This window comes from Hemibagrus wyckioides, linkage group LG11 (genome assembly GCF_019097595.1).
Source record: "Hemibagrus wyckioides isolate EC202008001 linkage group LG11, SWU_Hwy_1.0, whole genome shotgun sequence".
Lineage (NCBI taxonomy): Eukaryota > Metazoa > Chordata > Actinopteri > Siluriformes > Bagridae > Hemibagrus > Hemibagrus wyckioides.
This window is the reverse complement of record NC_080720.1, coordinates 1,401,513-1,422,678: the sequence shown is the minus strand read 5'-3', so window position 1 is coordinate 1,422,678 and position 21,166 is coordinate 1,401,513. Positions and strand designations below refer to the sequence as shown.

Sequence of the window (21,166 nt, the reverse complement as noted above, 5' to 3'; positions counted from 1 at the left end):
TAGAGATTAGACCATCATAAAGATATTCATACCGAAACAGAAACCAGCTCCTACTTTCTAGACGCAAAAAAACTTTATACATCACCAACAATCAAGGAGCAAATGAATGCAGCATTAATGCACCAGAGGCTGAAGGAGGGGAGATAACGCCTCTCTCACCGTCCGCCATCTTTATATCCAGGCTACGGTTCGAGGAAAACGCCTGTAATAAAAGGATCTGTGCAGCCCTACGATTAAATGTGTGACTAAAATGTGAACATATGAGGAGAATAAATAAAAAAATAAAATAAAAATAAAAAAATGTATTAATTTAAACCAACATTCATGGATCAAAATTTGACGGTTAGATTTTTTTAAGTGCCTGGACTAAATAATATTTTGCAAATAACTCTGGACTGGGTTTAAAAGTATCGCTCTTTATCTTTCACACACACACACACACACACACACACACACACACACAGAGGCTAAACTGAGTCTGCCACGCCCAGACAGATATATCAATATACATAGTGAATAGATAAGTGCTTAACAGTCCTGCTACACACACACACACACACACACAGTCTCCAGGTAGTTTTTGTTTTCCTTATGCGCTGAGCTATCTTAATATTTTCCTAATAAAAAAGCGATGAAACATTCTGCCATCGACCCTGAGCCTAGACAACCGAGCAGCTTCAGCTTCAGCCTGCCGTCACCACGGTGACCTGACCACTGACCACGCCCTCATTCCCTCTTACACACACACATACACGGAACCACAAGGAATCATCCACAATCCATAAACACACAAGTGCCGGCTATGAAGAATCCTCGCTACCTCCATCTCTCTTTAAAAAAACAAAACAAAAACAAAAACGAGTATACATGTTAACTCGGAACATTCTGGAACCAAACAGGACAGAAAGTAGAAACAGAGGATTAGGAACACTGACGATACGAGACGTAAAACATTGAAAATAAACGTTATGTAGCTTCATTTAACATTGAGAGCAGCAGCAAATCCATTAAAGCCTGTTAAAGGGAAACTCCGGCGTTTAACTCAGCAAATCTAATCTCACGCCACCACACGTGTGTGTGTGTGTGTGTGTGTGTGTGTGTGTGTGTATTTCAAAGTCGTTTTACAAACAAACGTTCACATGGAACTCCTTTATAATAAAGTCAAGGGGCAGATGCTATATAAAGTAATACATTCACCTTAAGTTAGCCCGAAGCGTTGCCATGGTTACATTTATCTAGCTAACACAATGTGGGTTTGTTTAGCTAGCATAAGCGGTTCTTCTCACGGTTACATTCAGCTAGCTAATACGACATGACCTGACAAGCTCGTCAAATCACCACAGCTTGTTTCCATGGATACGCTTAAACACTGGTGTACTGGAATCTGGCACAATGCCACCGTTAGCTTCTGTGGTTTTGGCGGAAATGTGAATATTTCATGAATTAGCAAAAGTTGCTCCTGTGTTTACATTTAGCCTGTGAATGCAGTATGGTATATTTTTCATTAAATATTTTTAAATCAGTAGGTCCTGGATGAATAAACGATGTTTCCATAGTTACATATAGCTGGATAACACTGGGTTTAGCAAAAAAAATAAATAAAATGTTGACATTGCGCTAGCTAATAACAGACCTGACAGCTCTGCAGGTTACAGCAAGCCGTTTCCAGGGTTACATTCAGTCGCTGTAATGCAATCGGATTGTTTCATACACTGTCAAAGGCTGTTACCATGGTGACATCTAATGCTAGGTGATCAGACAAGGCTGTGTGATAGCTGGCAGCGACCGTTGAGTTAGTTAGCTAGGTTTTCAAATCAAACCAGACATCCTCATAACTTTAGCACAGATTTATAAAGAACAAATGAAATTTGACCATCGTCAAAAGCTTTTCCCATGGTAATGTGAGTGTAGATTATTAGGAAGCGTTGCCATGGCTACGGTTAGGCAGTTCATATATGGCTATGTGATCATCAGAGGCAGTTCCCATGGTAACATTCAGCTAGCTAACATATGATTTTTTGACAGGTTTGATATAAATCGTTGCCATGGCAACATTTAATGGGGGGGGATGACAGTTTATAGATTATTTGTCAGGTTTGTTTATGAGCAAAAGTTTACAAAAAAATCTATACAACCAAATTTCATTTACTGTTTTAATGTGTTTGTTTTTGATTTTTTTTTAGCAAAAGTTGTTTATAGTATTGACAACTAAATAAAATATAATAATAATAAGGGTAGAAAAACTTTTTTCCAAACATCTGCCCTTAGACTTCCATTCTATGTGAGATAAATGACTCTAAATTGTCACGTATCATAATCACACACACACACACACGTCAGATCACGTGGTGAGAGATTGAGCAGAACTCTCCGGAGTGGCCTCATGGCGATGTTCTCTGCGTCTGTCCAGAGATTCTACAGCACTAACGAGCAAATTAACCACAGCGATCAGGGAAACGTAGCATGCGCCATGAAGCATGACGGTACATCATCCTTCCAAAAGCTTAACACATCACTGTTAGCTACAACAGCATGAGAAAGAAACTACAGTTAGACCTTAAACCCTCTGAGAGGTCCCATGATGACCAGACCTTAAATTCGGCTTAAAGAGGAACTCGGTTCTATATACACATCCCGGGTCAGAGGTAAAGATTATACGTGTAGGCTCTAAGAATACAGCGTTAAAGGATATATAGTCGTATATACACGCTCTTACGCTCAGCACTGAGCAGTTAGTTCACAGACCGCATCACATCACTTGCTTTCTACAAGAAGGAAGAAATCCGAAAGGCATCTTCTGCTTTCTTTTCAATAAGGGATGGAAATTTTCTAGACACCTGATTGCTGATTTGATTCAGTGAGTCAGTGAGTGACCAAAAATCCATTCTTTAGGCATCTCAATGATAGATTGTGTATTTTTCAACTATGGCTTTCTGCTTTAGGAAAAACAATATCATGTAAAAAAAAACATCATAGAAAATAAAACTCATAATATTTGTAATATCTGAAGCTAAATCTGGATGAATGACTCTGAGTCATTTAGTGAGGTTTGATTCTGAGTTATAACATGATTAGAAAGCAATTCCTCAGCCATCTTGATAATGAAAAAGAAAGAAAATTTATATGATCTAGAAATATGATGAAACAACTCTGAGTCATTTACTCAGAGTTGATTCATGTTATTTGAAATTGATTCCTCAAGCATCCTGATTATGCCTTGTTTGCATTATGTTTTCATACTATGGCTTACGTATATGTATTTTTTAATTTAAAATATAAAACAATAAATGCTTCTATTACGCAGACATTTGAAAGTCAATCTGACTAAATGACTCAGAGTCATTTACAAAATTTGACTAAATGACTCATGCGTTGCTTGATACAGGAGAAGCGCTGAATACAGTAACGTAGTAGCCTTAGAGACGGTACTACACTCGCTAGTCTAAGTACTGCGAGGTGAAAAAAATATATATATAAAGGAAACCGGAAGACATATCTTTTGTCTTCTTTCATCCTGATTCTATTGCATTTGATTCACCGAGGCAAAGTGAGAGCTGAAATCGATTCTTTAGGCATCAGAAGTGTCTTCCTGTTAAAAATAGTTGTAAATATTAATATTCATCATAAAAAAAACACAAACTATCATAATATGTAGATATCTGAAGGACTAAATCTGACTAAATGACTCGTGTGTTGTTTGGTGTAGAAGCTCTGTCTTTATGGTCATGTAATCAGCATATTTAACATTTTTTTGTGTCTGTACGATGTTGCACGTGATGTATATCTGCTCATTATTATACGCTACGTAGCAAGCACACAGTGAACGTGAATCCGTTAGCGACTCGTTGTTGAACGCAGTCTTCCCAAACGACTCATTAATATTCAGATGCATCTAAATTCTAAATATTTTAGCCAAGTAAAAATTTAGCAATTTTTTTAAAAACATAGATTGGACATGTTTTTCAATAAGACCGATGTGTTGTTTAAATAAATAATAAGAATAACAATAATGCACAAACCTGATTCTGTGCATTTTTTTCCCAGCAACCAATCAGAGCTTGTTGGGGGAGGGGCCTGAGGGTGAAGTGCTGTGTTGTGATTGGTCGAGTGGCTGGACTGTGGACCGTGTACATTTTAAAGGTAGGAGGTGAAAAGAGACAGTAGTAGTGGACTAAGCAGAGCTATAACACACACACACACACACACACACACACACAGAGCTACACATGTAGTGTAATACTGTAGGTTAATGTTTCTGGAATAAATGCTTTACACATTGTCATGGTGCTAAAGACACCCTTCTGATCTAGAACCCATGAAGGAATGAACCCACCCACACACACACACACACACACACACACACACACGTCACTCCCAGGCTCTGTGTGTGCGTGTCTCATGGTGATTGTCCATGCGTCCACGCCCGACACGCTCTCTCTGACCTCTAGGTGACCTGTCCTCCGAACACCTCGAGGACGAGTGGTGTGAGCTGCATGCTGTGCTCAGGCTGGAAGGACAGCGTGCGGTACTGCTTCGAGTGTTCCTCACTCAGGCTGCGCAACTCCGCCAGCTTCTGGATCATCTTAGCGTAATGCAGACGTCCGCGGTGGTGCACTCGGATGTACGCCTGGAGGACCTCGGAGACACGTTCCTGTAGAACCTCCACACGCTCGTGATCCTGCACACCGGGACGGTCTGCAACCCACACACACACATGTACACACCAATAAACACACACACAGCTCAGTCTCTGACTCTTAATGCACAAATAATAACAAAACAATCGTTGTCATGGTAATGCAAATAGAGACGGTAAGAGACACCAATTTCTGAAAATACAAAAAAAAAAAAGATAAAATGTGAACACACACACGCGCGCACACACCCGTCTACACACACGCGCGCACCAATGCACATGCAAGCACACACACACACACACACACAAGCATATACACACAAACACGCACACATACACACACAAATGCACATGCATACACACAAACACGTGATTGTATTAGACTAGACTAGATTAGACTAGACAAGATTAGATTAGACTATATGAGACTAGTTTAGATTGGACGAGACTAGATTAGATTGTATTAGATTAGACAAGACTAGTTTAGATTAGACTAGATTAGATGAGATTAGACTCTGCAGTAGTGAGTGATGGGCAATGGCTCGGACTCACCGGGGGACAGCAGACAGATGGCCATCAGCAGCACGTGTTCCTCCTCATGCAGATTCAGCTTCTTCAACCCCACCTGGAACTTCACCAGCGGCTCCAGCAGCTCCAGAGTGTGTCCAGCTACACACACACACACACACACACACAGGTGAAATTTAACACATTTATATAGTAAACTGCAGCTGAGAGAATCAGCACTTGGACATTAATTTAATAAAAAATAAAAAATAAAAACTTAAAAAAAAATAGATCTTACTAAAATGTATTCATACTAAAAATGAAAAACAAACCAAAAATAAATAACACACATGCTGATGAGTATAGATAAAGTAAAAAAAAAATTATAAAATAAATAAAAACAAATAATATAAAATATGTAATATAATATGAAATAAAATAAAAACAAATAATTGCAAATAAAACATATAGTCCAGTAAAATACAAAAATAAAGAATAAAAATATTAAATGACAAAACAGCTTCCTCTACCTTAACATAAAAAATTAGTTATATACTTTTATATATTTTATATATATTTTTATATAAATATAAATTATTTACAAGTGAGAGTATGTGTGTGTGTGTGAGAGAGAGAGAGAGAGAGAGAGAGAGAGAGAGTGTGTGTGTGTGTGTGAGACAGAGAGTATGTGTGAGTGTGTGTGTAAGAGACAGAGAGAGTGTGAGTATATGTGTATATGTGTGTGTGTATGTGCGTATAAGAAACAGAGAGAGTGTGTGTGTGTGTGTGTACCTTTAGTGACATCACTGACGCAGTACTTGAACTCGGGTCCCCCGCAGCACCAGCTCATATCCTCCAGACTGAAGGACTGATTAGACCTCAGCATGATCACCTCGATGGCACTGGACTTCAGCAGAGCAATCTGATCCTCCGCTGTTAACTCTCTGTCACACACACATACACACACACACACACACACACACACATCAGCAGAGACACCTGAGTTAGAGGTGCATTGACTAAATCTCTTGACTAAAATTCTGAATAAAAAATAAAAGGAAGAAGGAAGCTGTCAAGTGTGAGCTTGTGGAGGAGTCTCTCTCTCACTCTACCTGAATCCGGGGATCATCTTGGCAAATCCGATGACCTTCTGGATGCTGTAACTGACCAGATCGGCCAGGTGAGGCAGCATGGACAAGCGAGAACCATCGTCCTCCTTAGAGTCAGGACTAGAACCCTGTTCCTGATACATCATCAGCATACTGCTCAGATTGAGCTTACCGTCACCTGACTCTGCAGAGAGAGAGAGAGAGAGAGAGAGTTCAGTAGCCTGAATGTTACAAGATGTAAAATGATTAAATGTTAAAGCTTCAACTTCCTACTTCCTAATAGGAAAACAACAACAACAACAACAAAACAATATTAACACTAAAACTCTAAGACGAAGTTCTCCTACAACAACTTATCAGTGCTGTGGACTGATTGGAACAAACAGTGTGTGTGTGGGGGGGGGGGGGACTGTTTTAGAGTAAATCTCACTCACTACATTAGACGTACTTTACCTAATCAACTGAAAGAGACAAACACAGAATAGATGGTGTTTTTGTGTGGTGTGTGTGTGTGTTTGTGTGAATGAGTGTGTTTGTGTGTGTGTGTGTGAATGAGTGTGTTTGTGTGTGAATGAGTGTGTTTGTGTTTGTGTGTTACCAGGCGAGTGGCGAAAGGAATCGGAAGACGCATCGGACAGTGAGTGTAGAGACGCAGCTCGACTGGCACTGCGTGTAACAGGACCCTCTCTCACTGGAGGCTGCAACACACACACACACACACACACACACATTTAGCAGAAGGACTGAAAGAAGCAGATGAAGCTGTAGCAGACATCAGACAGAGCAGCAGGAGAATGGAGGATTTACTCTGAAGCGGGAGAAATCGGAGTACGAGTCGTCGTAGGTTTTGTGATGCGCCTCCACCAGTGTGGAGATGACCGTACTCTGCTCCTCAGAGAGGCGGGGCTTCTGCGCTTCCTTCTTCGCCTCATCATCCTTCCTCTTCTGGATCAGATCTTTCTTCCTCTGCACCTCCTCATCGGTCAGGATAACTGTCACATGTAAAAAGCCGGATTAGAACACAGAAAAGTAGACAGGAGACAAAACTTCAAAAACAGTACAGACAAACCATCAGTGAACTCTCTGACCTCGCCCAACTACACCATGACCACACCCAACCACACCATGACCACACCCAACCACACCATGACCACACCCAACACCCTGACCATGCCCAGCCACACCCTAACCATACCCAACCATACCATGACCACACCCAATCATATCATGACCATGCCCAGCCACACCATGACTACACCCAAAACCTTGACCACGCCCAACTACACCATGATCACAGCCAATACCCTGACTACGCCCAACCACACTTTGACCACCACACCCTACACCCTGACCATGCCCAAACACACCATGACCAGACCCAACACTCTGACCATACCCAACCATACCATGACTACAGCCAACACCCTGACCACGCCCAAACACACCATGACGGGTGGTGTTAATGTACAGTATCTCACACAAGTGAGTACACCCCTCACATTTTTGTAAATATTTTATTATAACTTTTCATGTGACAACACTGAAGAAATGACCCTCTGCTCCAATGTACAGTAGTGAGTGTCCAGCCTGTATAACAGTGTAAATTTACTGTCCCCTCAAAATAACTCAACACACAGACATTAATGTCTAAACTGTTGGCAACAAAAGTGACTACACCCCTAAGTGGAAATGTCCAAATTGGGCCTAAAGTGTCAATATTTTGTGTGGCCACCATTATTTTCCAGCACTGCCTTAACCCTCTTGGGCATGGAGTTCACCAGAGCTTCAGAGGTTGCCACTGGAGTCCTCTTCCACTCCTCCATGTGACATCACAGAGCTGGTGGATGTTAGAGACCTTGTGCTCCCCCACCTTCCGTTTTAGGATGCCCCACAGATGCTCAATAGGATTTAGGTCTGGAGACATGCTTGGCCAGTCCATCATCAAGGCAGTGGTGGTCTTGGAAGTGTGTTTGGGGTCATTATCATGTTGGAATACTGACCTGCGGCTCAGTCTCAGAAGGGAGGGGATCATGCTCTGCTTCAGTATGTCACAGTACATGTTGGCATTCATGGTTCCCTCAATGAACTGTAGCTCCCCAGTGCCAGCTGCACTCATGCAGGCCCAGACCATGACACTCCCACCACCATGCTTGACTGTAGGCAAGACACACTTGTCTTTGTACTCCTCACCTGGTTGCCACCACACACGCTTAACACCACCAAATAAGTTTATCTTGGTCTTATCGGACCACAGGACATGGTTCTGGCCATGTCCTTAGTCTGCTTATCTTCAGCAAACTGTATGCAGGTTTTCTTGTGCATCTTCTTTAGTAGAGGCTTCCTTCTGGGACGACAGCCATGCAGACCAATTTGATGCAGTGTGTGGTGTATGGTCTGAGCACTGACCGGCTGACCCCCCACCCCTTCAACCTCTGCAGCAATGCTGGCAGCACTCATACATCTATTTCCCAAAGACGACCTCCGGATAAGACACTGAGCACATGCACTCAACTTCTTTGGTGGACCATGGTGAGGCCTGTTCTGAGTGGAACCTGTCCTGTAAAACCGCTGTATGGTCTTGCCCACAGTGCTGCAGCTCAGTTTCAGGGTCTTGGCAATCTTCTTATAGCCTAGGCCATCTTTATGTAGAGCAACAATTCTTTTTTTCAGATCCTCAGAGAGTTCTTTGCCATGAGGTGCCATGTTGAACTTCCAGTGACCAGTATGAGAGAGTGTGAGAGCGATAACACCAAATTTAACACACCTGCTCCCCATTCACACCTGAGACCTTGTAACACTAACGAGTCACATGACACCGGGGAGGGTAAATGGCTAATTGGGCCCAATTTGGACATTTCCACTTAGGGGTGGAGTCACTTTTGTTGCCAACAGTTTAGACATTAATGTCTGTGTGTTGAGTTATTTTGAGGGGACAGTAAATTTACACTGTTATACAGGCTGGACACTCACTACTGTACATTGGAGCAGAGGGGCATTTCTTCAGTGTTGTCTCATGAAAAGATATAATAAAATATTTACAAAAATGTGAGGGGTGTACTCACTTGTGTGAGATACTGTATATGACAAAAATTGGCTACTTAACTTAAGTTACCCATGCCCAACCACACCGTGACCACACCCAACACCCTGACCATGCCCCACCACATGCTTAACCACACCATGAACCACGCTCAATGCAAAAACCACACCTAACTACACCTAGAAAAGCCTAATGTCCTACCACAACCAGTTGCTACCCCATACACCCTGACCACATCCAACCAATCCCAGAAACCCTGACCACATGCCCTGACCACACCCACTCACCCCTGCTGATTCTCTGCCACACCCACCCACTCTGACTCAGTCTTCCACAAAATATCATTTAATAATAATTTAAGATAGCTTTTTTGGCCAGAAACTCACCATTCTTATCCACAAAATTTACAGTAATGACCTTTAGGCTACAATCTGCCAGGACAGAATGCTAAAGATCAACAGATTTCCTTTAACTGCTGGTTAATTTCATCCAGGTAAACTTTAACCGCCTGAAATGACTAACCCTGTAGAGCGAGCTGTTAGAAAACAGGATGCATCTTATGGAAAAATGGAGGCCGCAGTATTTATTAACAGCAGCTCTGCACTACATCTGTCCTCATTCCTGAAGCCCCGCCCCCTCTCAGCCTGAGGGTAAACACGTCCTGCTTGGTTCTGGACCTGACACACATGCCGAGCATAGCGTGTTCGAGAGACCATGGCGGTGGATGGTGTGAAGCGCCGGGTGTGTGGTCACTCACACTCCTTCATCATGCCAATGTCCAGACAGCGCTTCAGTCTGCAGGCCTGGCAGTGACGCCGGTTATCTTTAGTGATGGAGCAGCTCCCGCTGAAAGGGCACGTAAAGCTGGCCTTGCGCTTCATGCTGCGTCTGACACACACACACACGCACACACACACACACACACACACACACGAGTGTTTTGAGGTATCTTCTACACTGCTAGACATGGTGAATGTGTTATTACTGTTACATAAATCGGTTTATTTATAGATTTCTCTATCCCAAATCTTACAACATGAAGCTCTGACCCTTTACACATTCTCTCTAATCTCTCTATAATTATACATTTGTTTGTTTGTTTGTTTGTTCAGTCAGTAGGCAGCATGTGTAGGCTCAGGGGCCGTGTCAGAGTGACAGTATTTACATTTACGTTGAACCAGTCGGGAACGCCCGAACTCGCACGATCGTGATATCTCTGACCAAATAAACGAGAAATAAAGAGTTATTTAGGAGTGTTTAGAGAAAGAAAAAAGAAAGCTGTACATGTTTGTTTTAGTGTTGAGCTCATAATAAATAACATTACAGTGCTGTACAGCTTACAGAAAACTACACGGGTTATACACAACAATTTCATTTAACAAGTTCGGATTCTTTTAGCAAAGCGAGCTAACTTTACTGGCTTGAAACACTTACTGGACATACCAGCGATCTCTGCTACCATCTCAAAAGATTCACTGTTTCATCAGAACGGAGATAATGAGAAGTTGTCTATGAGGGGATAAAATCTTCTGGCTCAAAAAGAAAACAGGAAGTAACTGCAGGAAGGAAGTAAAGTTTTTCCTTAGTTAAGGAAATACGTTATAGGAACCGATCATTTAGTTTCACAGCTTGATACCTAAATTGGCACAGAATTGAGGAAGCCTCGGTGTGCATGTTGCTTGTTGCTGAAATTGTGACTTTCACACTGTTCAGGTTTGTCACTTGATAGTGTTAACACAGAGGAAGTGCAACTGGCCAATCAGTGACATCAACATTCAGGCAAGCTCTGCCCAATAAGCTACTGACTCCTGAACAGGGACTAAAACATTTCCTGGTTTCTGTGCTGGAATTTCGGCTGAAGTTCTTGATTTCCTGAAGGTGGTTTATTTGGTTCCTGAACAGGTTCCTCAACATGTTCCACCTTCCTTCCAAAGCTCACTTTTGTTTAAATTCTCCCTAATAAGAGACAGATCTGATTCCTGAAGCAGGGAAACAGACCTTGCCTTCAGGGTGTAACTGTATCTTACATTACCAGTAAATATGTGTATATGTGTGTGTGTGTGTGTTTTTGTGTGTGTGTGTGTGTGTGTGTGTATGTGCATGTGTGTGTGTATGTGTGTGTGTGTGTGTGTACCTGAAGAAGCCCTTGCAGCCTTCACAGGTCATGGCATTAAAGTGGAAGCCAGTAGCTTTGTCTCCACACACACCGCAGATCCGTGGAACGTTCCGGTCATATTCCTCAGGCACCTGTGTGGATGTGCTAACTGTAGACTCCATCACTAGAGAGAGAGAGAGAGAGAGAGTTGAGTGTGGGTTTACAGAAGCAGACTGAGGGGGCGGAGCCGGAGGAGAAATCGACTGTATATAATGGAGTGAGCAGCTGGAAATCTCTCCGTCCTTCAGCATCAACCAAAATCAAAACACAACCACAAATCATAAGTGACGTGGCTTTTGCACTGCGCTGAATAATTAAAACTACTTTAATAGAACCGTAAATCACTTGAACCCAGATACGCGAAGCCCCGTGACAGCGCTCTGTACGCCGGGAAAAAACATCAGGTGAAGTGAAGGAAAAAAAACACGAGACCTTTTACATAATCGTCGCTCTAAAACTCAGGAACATGTCACAAAACAGCTCTGTGAACACTCTGTGGCTGGCCACGTGCAAACGCCTAAATAAACACTCCCGGGGCGTGGGGAGAGAGTGATGTCACGGCATTCCTGTTTTCAGAGGGTGGGGTGGAGGGAATGAGGTGGATTTCTCAGATGGCATGTGTTCCCGGAATCACGGCCTTAAGTGTAACGGTGTTCCTGTAGAAGTGCTGCTAGATGTGTACACACACACACACACACACACACACTCAGATAAATTTTGTTTTTAAAAGCTTTAAAAACGCTAAACACCTACACACACATGCACACACACACACACACAGACACACACCCACACCCATCAGTAGTGCGGTGAGTGAGAAAAAGTCATTTGCCTTGATTATACGCTCTCCTGAATGATTGACCCACACTTTCAACAGCCGCTGGAGAAACTCTTAAATAATAAACCACGCTATTACAGTCAAACAGTGAACCACAAACACGCTCCCGATCCAAAACACGCTCCCGATCCAAAACACAATCACAAACACGCTTACAATCCAAAACACGCTCACAATCCAAAACACGCTCCCGATCCAAAACACGCTCCCGATCCAAAACACAATCACAAACACGCTCACAATCCAAAACACGCTCACAATCCAAAACACGCTCACAATCCAAAACACGCTCCCGATCCAAAACACGCTCACAATCCAAAACATGATCACAAACACAATCACAAACACGCTCACAATCCAAAACACGATCACAAAGACGCTCACAATCCAAAACACGCTCACAATCCAAAACACGCTCACAATCCAAAACACGCTCACGATCCAAAACACGATCACAAACACAATCACAATCCAAAACATGATCACAAACACAATCACAAACACGCTCACAATCCAAAACACGCTCACGATCCAAAACACGCTCACGATCCAAAACACGATCACAAACACAATCACAAACACGCTCACAATCCAAAACACGCTCACGATCCAAAACATGCTCACGACCACAAACACGCTCACAATCCAAAACATGCTCACGACCACAAACACGCTCACAATCCAAAACACGCTCACGATCCAAAACATGCTCACGACCACAAACACGCTCACAATCCAAAACATGCTCACGACCACAAACACACTCACAATCCAAAACACGCTCACGATCCAAAACACGATCACAAACACGATCACAAACACAATCACAATCCAAAACACGCTCACGATCCAAAACACGATCACAAACACAATCACAATCCAAAACATGCTCACGATCACAAACACACTCACAATCCAAAACACGCTCACGATCCAAAACACGATCACAATCCAAAACATGATCACAAACACAATCACAAACACACTCACGATCCAAAACACAATCACAAACACAATCACAATCCAAAACACGCTCACAATCCAAAACACGCTCACGATCCAAAACACGATCACAATCCAAAACATGATCACAAACACAATCACAAACACGCTCACAATCCAAAACACGATCACAAACACAATCACAATCCAAAACACGCTCACAATCCAAAACACAATCACAAACATACTCACAATCCAAAACACGCTCACAATCCAAAACACGCTCACGATCCAAAACACGATCCAAAACACGCTCACAATCCAAAACACGCTCACAATCCAAAACACGCTCACGATCCAAAACACGATCACAAACACGCTCACAATCCAAAACACGCTCACAATCCAAAACACGCTCACGATCCAAAACACGATCACAAACACAATCACAATCCAAAACACGCTCACGATCCAAAACACGATCACAAACACAATCACAATCCAAAACACGCTCACGATCCAAAACACGATCACAAACACAATCACAATCCAAAACATGATCACAAACACACTCACGATCCAAAACACGATCACAAACACAATCACAATCCAAAACATGCTCACGATCACAAACATGCTCACAATCCAAAACACGCTCACGATCCAAAACACGCTCACGATCCAAAACACGATCACAAACACACTCACGATCACAAACACACTCACGATCACAAACACGCTCACGATTACAAACACGCTCACGATCACAAACATGCTCACGATCACAAACACGCTCACGATCACAAACATGCTCACGATCACAAACACGCTCACGATCCAAAACACGCTCACAATCCAAAACATGATCACAAACACCCTCACAATCCAAAACATGCTCACGATCCAAAACACGATCACAAACACCCTCACAATCCAAAACATGGTCACGATCCAAAACACGATCACAAACACGCTCACAATCCAAAACACGCTCACAATCCAAAACACGCTCACGATCACAAACACGCTCACAATCCAAAACACGCTCACAATCCAAAACACGCTCACAATCCAAAACACGCTCACAATCCAAAACACGCTCACGATCCAAAACATGCTCATGATCCAAAACACGATCACAAACACGATCACAAACACAATCACAATCCAAAACACGCTCACAATCCAAAACATGATCACAAACACAATCACAAACACAATCACAATCCAAAACACGCTCACGATCCAAAACACGATCACAATCACGATCACAAACACAATCACAATCCAAAACACGCTCACGATCCAAAACACGATCACAATCCAAAACACGCTCACAATCACAAACACGATCATGATCACAAACACGATCCAAAACATGCTCACAAACACGCTCACGATCCAAAACACGCTCACGATCACAAACACGCTCACGATCACAAACGATCATGATCACAAACACGATCATGATCACAAACATGATCCAAAACATGCTCACAAACACGCTCACGATCCAAAACACGCTCACGATCACAAACACGCTCACGATCACAAACGATCACAATCCAAAACACGCTCACGATCACAAACACGCTCACAAACACGCTCACGATCCAAAACACGCTCACAATCACAAACACGCTCACGATCACAAACACGATCACAAACATGCTCACGATCCAAAACATGCTCACGATCACAAACACGCTCACGATCCAAAACACGCTCACGATCACAAACACGCTCACGATCACAAACACGCTCACAATCCAAAACACACTCACGATCACAAACACGCTCACGATCACAAACACACTCACGATCACAAACACACTCACAATCCAAAACACGCTCACAATCCAAAACACGCTCACAATCCAAAACACGCTCACAATCCAAAACACACTCACAATCCAAAACACGCTCACGATCACAAACACGATCACGATCACAAACACACTCACAATCCAAAACACGCTCACAATCCAAAACACACTCACGATCACAAACACGCTCACGATCACAAACACACTCACAATCCAAAACACGCTCACAATCCAAAACACGCTCACGATCACAAACACGATCACAAACACGCTCACAATCCAAAACACACTCACGATCACAAACACGCTCATGATCCAAAACATGCTCACGATCACAAACACGCTCATGATCCAAAACATGATCACAAACACGCTCACAATCCAAAACACGCTCATGATCCAAAACACACTCACGATCACAAACACGCTCACAATCCAAAACACACTCACGATCACAAACACGCTCACAATCCAAAACACAATCACAAACACGATCATGATCACAAACACGATCCAAAACATGCTCACGATCCTAAACACAATCACAAACACGCTCACGATCACAAACACGCTCACGATCCAAAACACGCTCACGATCCAAAACACGCTCACGATCACAAACACGATCACAATCCAAAACACGCTCACGATCACAAACATGCTCACGATCCAAAACATGCTCACAATCACAAACACGCTCACGATCCAAAACACGCTCATGATCACAAACACGCTCACGATCACAAACACGCTCACAATCCAAAACACACTCACGATCACAAACACGCTCACGATCACAAACACACTCACAATCCAAAACACGCTCACGATCACAAACATGATCACGATCCAAAACATGCTCACGATCACAAACACGATCACAAACATGCTCACGATCCAAAACATGCTCACGATCACAAACACGCTCACAAACACGCTCACAATCCAAAACACGCTCACGATCACAAACATGCTCACGATCACAAACACACTCACAATCCAAAACACGCTCATGATCACAAACACACTCACAATCCAAAACACGCTCACGATCACAAACACACTCACAATCCAAAACACGCTCACGATCACAAACACGCTCGCGATCAAAAACATGCTCACGATCAAAAACACACTCACGATCACAAACACGCTCACGATCCAAAACAGGCTCACAATCACAAACACGATCACAAACACGATCATGATCACAAACACGATCCAAAACACACTCACGATCACAAACACGCTAACGATCCAAAACACGCTCACGATCACAAACACGCTCACGATCACAAACACGATCACAAACATGCTCACGATCCAAAACATGCTCACAATCCAAAACACGCTCACGATCCAAAACACGCTCATGATCACAAACACGCTCACAAACACGCTCACAATCCAAAACACACTCACGATCACAAACACGCTCACAATCACAAACACACTCACGATCACAAACACGCTCACGATCACAAACACGCTCACGATCACAAACACGATCACAAACACGATCACAAACATGCTCACGATCCAAAACATGCTCACGATCACAAACACGCTCACGATCCAAAACACGCTCATGATCACAAACACGCTCACGATCACAAACACGCTCACGATCAAAAACACGCTCACGATCAAAAACACGCTCACGATCACAAACACGCTCACGATCACAAACACGCTCACGATCCAAAACACGCTCACGATCACAAACACGCTCACGATCACAAACACACTCACAATCCAAAACACGCTCACGATCACAAACACGCTCACGATCACAAACACACTCACAATCCAAAACACGCTCACAATCCAAAACACGCTCACGATCACAAACACGCTCACAATCCAAAACACACTCACGATCACAAACACGCTCACAATCCAAAACACGCTCACAATCCAAAACACGCTCACGATCACAAACACGCTCACAATCCAAAACACACTCACGATCACAAACACGCTCACGATCAAAAACACGCTCATGATCACAAACACGCTCACAATCCAAAACACACTCACGATCACAAACACGCTCACAATCCAAAACACGCTCACAATCCAAAACACGCTCACGATCACAAACACGCTCACAATCCAAAACACACTCACGATCACAAACACGCTCACGATCACAAACACGCTCACAATCCAAAACATGCTCACGCTCACAAACACACTCACAATCCAAAACACGCTCACGATCACAAACACGCTCACGATCCAAAACACGCTCACAATCACAAACACGCTCACGAGCCAAAACACGATCACAAACACGCTCACGATCACAAACACGATCACGATCACAAACACGCTCACGATCACAAACACGCTCAAAATCCAAAACACGATCACAAACACGCTCACGCTCACAAACACGCTCGCGATCACAAACACGCTCACAATCCAAAACACGATCCAAAACACGATCACGATCCAAAACACGATCACAAACACGCTCACGATCACAAACACGCTCACGATCACAAACACGCTCACGATCAAAAACACGCTCACGATCAAAAACACGCTCACGATCACAAACACGCTCACGATCCAAAACACGCTCACAATCACAAACATGCTCACGCTCACAAACACACTCACAATCCAAAACACGCTCACGATCACAAACACGCTCACGATCACAAACACACTCACAATCCAAAACATGCTCACGCTCACAAACACACTCACAATCCAAAACACGCTCACAATCCAAAACACGCTCACGATCACAAACACGCTCACAATCCAAAACATGCTCACGCTCACAAACACACTCACAATCCAAAACACGCTCACGATCACAAACACGCTCACGATCCAAAACACGCTCACAATCACAAACACGCTCACAATCCAAAACACGATCACAAACACGCTCACGATCACAAACACGATCACGATCACAAACACGCTCACGATCACAAACACGCTCACAATCCAAAACACGATCACAAACACGCTCACGATCACAAACACGCTCACGATCACAAACACGCTCACAATCCAAAACACGATCCAAAACACGATCACGATCCAAAACACGATCACAAACACGCTCACGATCACAAACACGCTCACGATCACAAACACGCTCACGATCACAAACACGATCACGATCCAAAACACGATCACAAACACGCTCACGATCACAAACACGCTCACGATCACAAACACGCTCACGATCAAAAACACGCTCACGATCAAAAACACGCTCACGATCACAAACACGCTCACGATCAAAAACACGCTCACGATCACAAACACGCTCACGATCAAAAACACGCTCACAATCCAAAACATGCTCACGCTCACAAACACACTCACAATCCAAAACACGCTCACGATCACAAACACGCTCACGCTCACAAACACACTCACAATCCAAAACACGCTCACGATCACAAACACGCTCACGCTCACAAACACACTCACAATCCAAAACACACTCACAATCACAAACACGCTCACGATCACAAACACGCTCACAATCCAAAACATGCTCACGCTCACAAACACACTCACAATCCAAAACACGCTCACGATCACAAACACGCTCACGATCCAAAACACGCTCACAATCACAAACACGCTCACAATCCAAAACACGATCACAAACACGCTCACGATCACAAACACGCTCACGATCACAAACACGCTCACGATCAAAAACACGCTCATGATCACAACCACGTTCACGATCACAAACACGCTCACAATCCAAAACACGCTCACGATCAAAAACACGCTCATGATCACAACCACGTTCACGATCACAAACACGCTCACTGTTGGGCCCTTGAGCAAGGCCCTTAACCCTCTCTGCTCCAGGGGCGCCGTATCATGGCTGACCCTGCGCTCTGACCCCAACCTCCAAGGATGGGATATGCGAAGAAAGAATTTCACTGTGCTGTAATGTATATGTGACAAATAAAGGCTGTTTCATTGTTTCATTTTTCATTTCATTGGTGAGTCAGTAGCATGGTGAGTCTGTATCATGGTGAGTCAGAGTCATGGTGAGTCAGCGTCGTAGCAAGTCAGAGTCATGGCGAGTCAGAGTTATGGCGAGTCAGAGTCATGGTGAGTCAGTGTCATGGTGAGACAGAGTCATGGTGAGCCAGTGTCATGGTGAGTCAGTGTCATGGTGAGTCAGAGTCATGGTGACTCAGAGTCATGGTGAGTCAGTGTCATGGTGAGTCAGAGTCATGGTGAGTCAGTGTCATGGTGAGTCAGAGTCATAGTGAGTCAGTGTCATGGTGAGTCAGAGTCATGGTGAGTCAGTGTCATGGTGAGTCAGTGTCATGGTGAGTCAGTGTCATGTTGAATCAGAGTCATGGTGAGTCAGTGTCATGGTGAGTCAGAGTCATAGTGAGTCAGTGTCATGGTGAGTCAGAGTCATGGTGAGTCAGTGTTGATTTTTATTGTCCTATATTTTTCTCAGCTGGATCCTGACCTCTGCTCAGTTCTATTGATTTCTGCTGGTCTCTGTACAGACTGTACACTGATGTTGAAACACAGAGTGACTTCATCCAGCCATCCGTCTCCTTCACTTTAATGTTTAAACTCTAAACCCTGGAGGTCACGTGATCATCGGGTGGTCACATGATCACGTGTGATCATTTGACCGCTCGACCCGGTCTCTCGCTCAGAGTGGAAAGAATATAGAAAAACACATTGTGCAATATGAACTGCAGCTAATATCTTGAACAGCGAGCGAGCGAGATTAGCGTGAGGCGGGATTAATGATCAGCCTGGAAATGACCAAAACACTCAGGACGAACGCCTCTGATTGGTCAGGAAGCTCACAAAAGGACGCTTTATGGCCTGGACAGAGAAGTGAAAACTGAAGTGTTTAATAATGTACCTTTTTATAATTGATGAAGTAACAATTTAGCAACAAATAAAAATAATTAAATTAAATTAAAAAGTAAAAAATTAAATGTTTGTTGTTAAATGTCAGTAGTGAACTGAGTAAAAAAAACGCGAAAAGAAACAAAACAATGTACATAAAATTGAAATTAAAGTAAAATTAATTTTAATTTTTGTTCAGTCTATTAGAATATAAAAGTCATTCTTTACAGTATTAATTTTAACATAAAAATTTAGGTTTAGTTTAAAAATACACCTCATGTTTTAGTCATTTTGGGTTTAGTTTTAGATTCAGATGAAATTCCACAGCAAGTTTTTAGACACGAAAAAGCAGAATTTCTTTTCCAGTCATATTTATTAGTTGTTCCAAATTTTTCAGAATTCCTTCCTAAACAGAAACACATACTTCTTTAAAAATTATCCTATTGTCTATAATGTTTTGTTCTTTGAATAAATACAAGTGTTCTGTTACATTTTAACTAGAAATACAAATCATAAATAAATAAATAAATAATGAAAGTCATTCAGTGTTTTTTGTTTTTTACTCTGGATTTATTCTTAGTTTAAATCTTTCAATCCGATTTCATGGTCTGATGTGCCGCCAGTTTGAGAGAGATATAAACAAATAATTTCAGAATTTCATATATATTTATTTATTTAAGTTGTTTCGTTATTTTCTTTTTAAACACGTTTTTTAATTTGATGTATAAAGCTGAACTGAACTCTGAATCGTATTGTACCTAATAATAAAGAATAATAAAAGTACTCACATGTTGTACTTTAGCCTTATTTTAGTTAGAATAATAATTCAATAAAATGTAAAACGTGTAGCTTTATTCCTCCTCAAAGCTAGTTCTAGCTAGTACAGTGGAACCTCCTTATGAACCTTATGAATTTTCACCTTAAGAATTTAAATTTAGCAAGAAATCATATATACTTCGGCATATGAAGCATTTTCTGCAAACGAATGAACCGAACCGAACGCTGGCTAAGTCACACGTACGTCTGGGAGCCTTTCAAAACTAGTTAGCGTCAGTGGAAAGCCAAGCGAAGCCAGTTTATGAATTTTACATATATTTTTTTTTCAGTCAGTGAAAGTTGTTCTGAGAGAGTCAACCCACGAAACCAGCGCTGCCTTTGGGGTGTTTTTTTGTTGACAGATTGGTGTTGTGGGTGGTCTGTTCTATTTTTAGCCCAAACTTGGTGGCACGACTTCC

The 21,166-nt window shown here is 42.6% G+C and overlaps 1 protein-coding gene across 3 annotated transcripts in view; it reads right to left on the bottom strand.

The window, feature by feature from the left end:
* Window positions 1–433: 433 nt before the first annotated feature.
* vdrb (vitamin D receptor b) overlaps window positions 434–21,166 on the bottom strand; it is a 31,122-nt gene continuing 10,389 nt past the window's right edge. For all 3 annotated transcript variants that reach the window (XM_058402387.1, XM_058402386.1, XM_058402388.1), the window contains 8 exons: window positions 11,427–11,571; window positions 10,050–10,180; window positions 7,060–7,244; window positions 6,851–6,950; window positions 6,256–6,436; window positions 5,936–6,087; window positions 5,189–5,305; window positions 434–4,695 (listed from right to left, as the gene is read on the bottom strand). In XM_058402387.1, coding sequence (XP_058258370.1) covers window positions 4,445–4,695; window positions 5,189–5,305; window positions 5,936–6,087; window positions 6,256–6,436; window positions 6,851–6,950; window positions 7,060–7,244; window positions 10,050–10,180; window positions 11,427–11,571 — 1,262 coding nt within the window. In that variant the 3' untranslated portion in view covers window positions 434–4,444. The remainder of the gene's footprint in view (window positions 4,696–5,188; window positions 5,306–5,935; window positions 6,088–6,255; window positions 6,437–6,850; window positions 6,951–7,059; window positions 7,245–10,049; window positions 10,181–11,426; window positions 11,572–21,166) is intronic.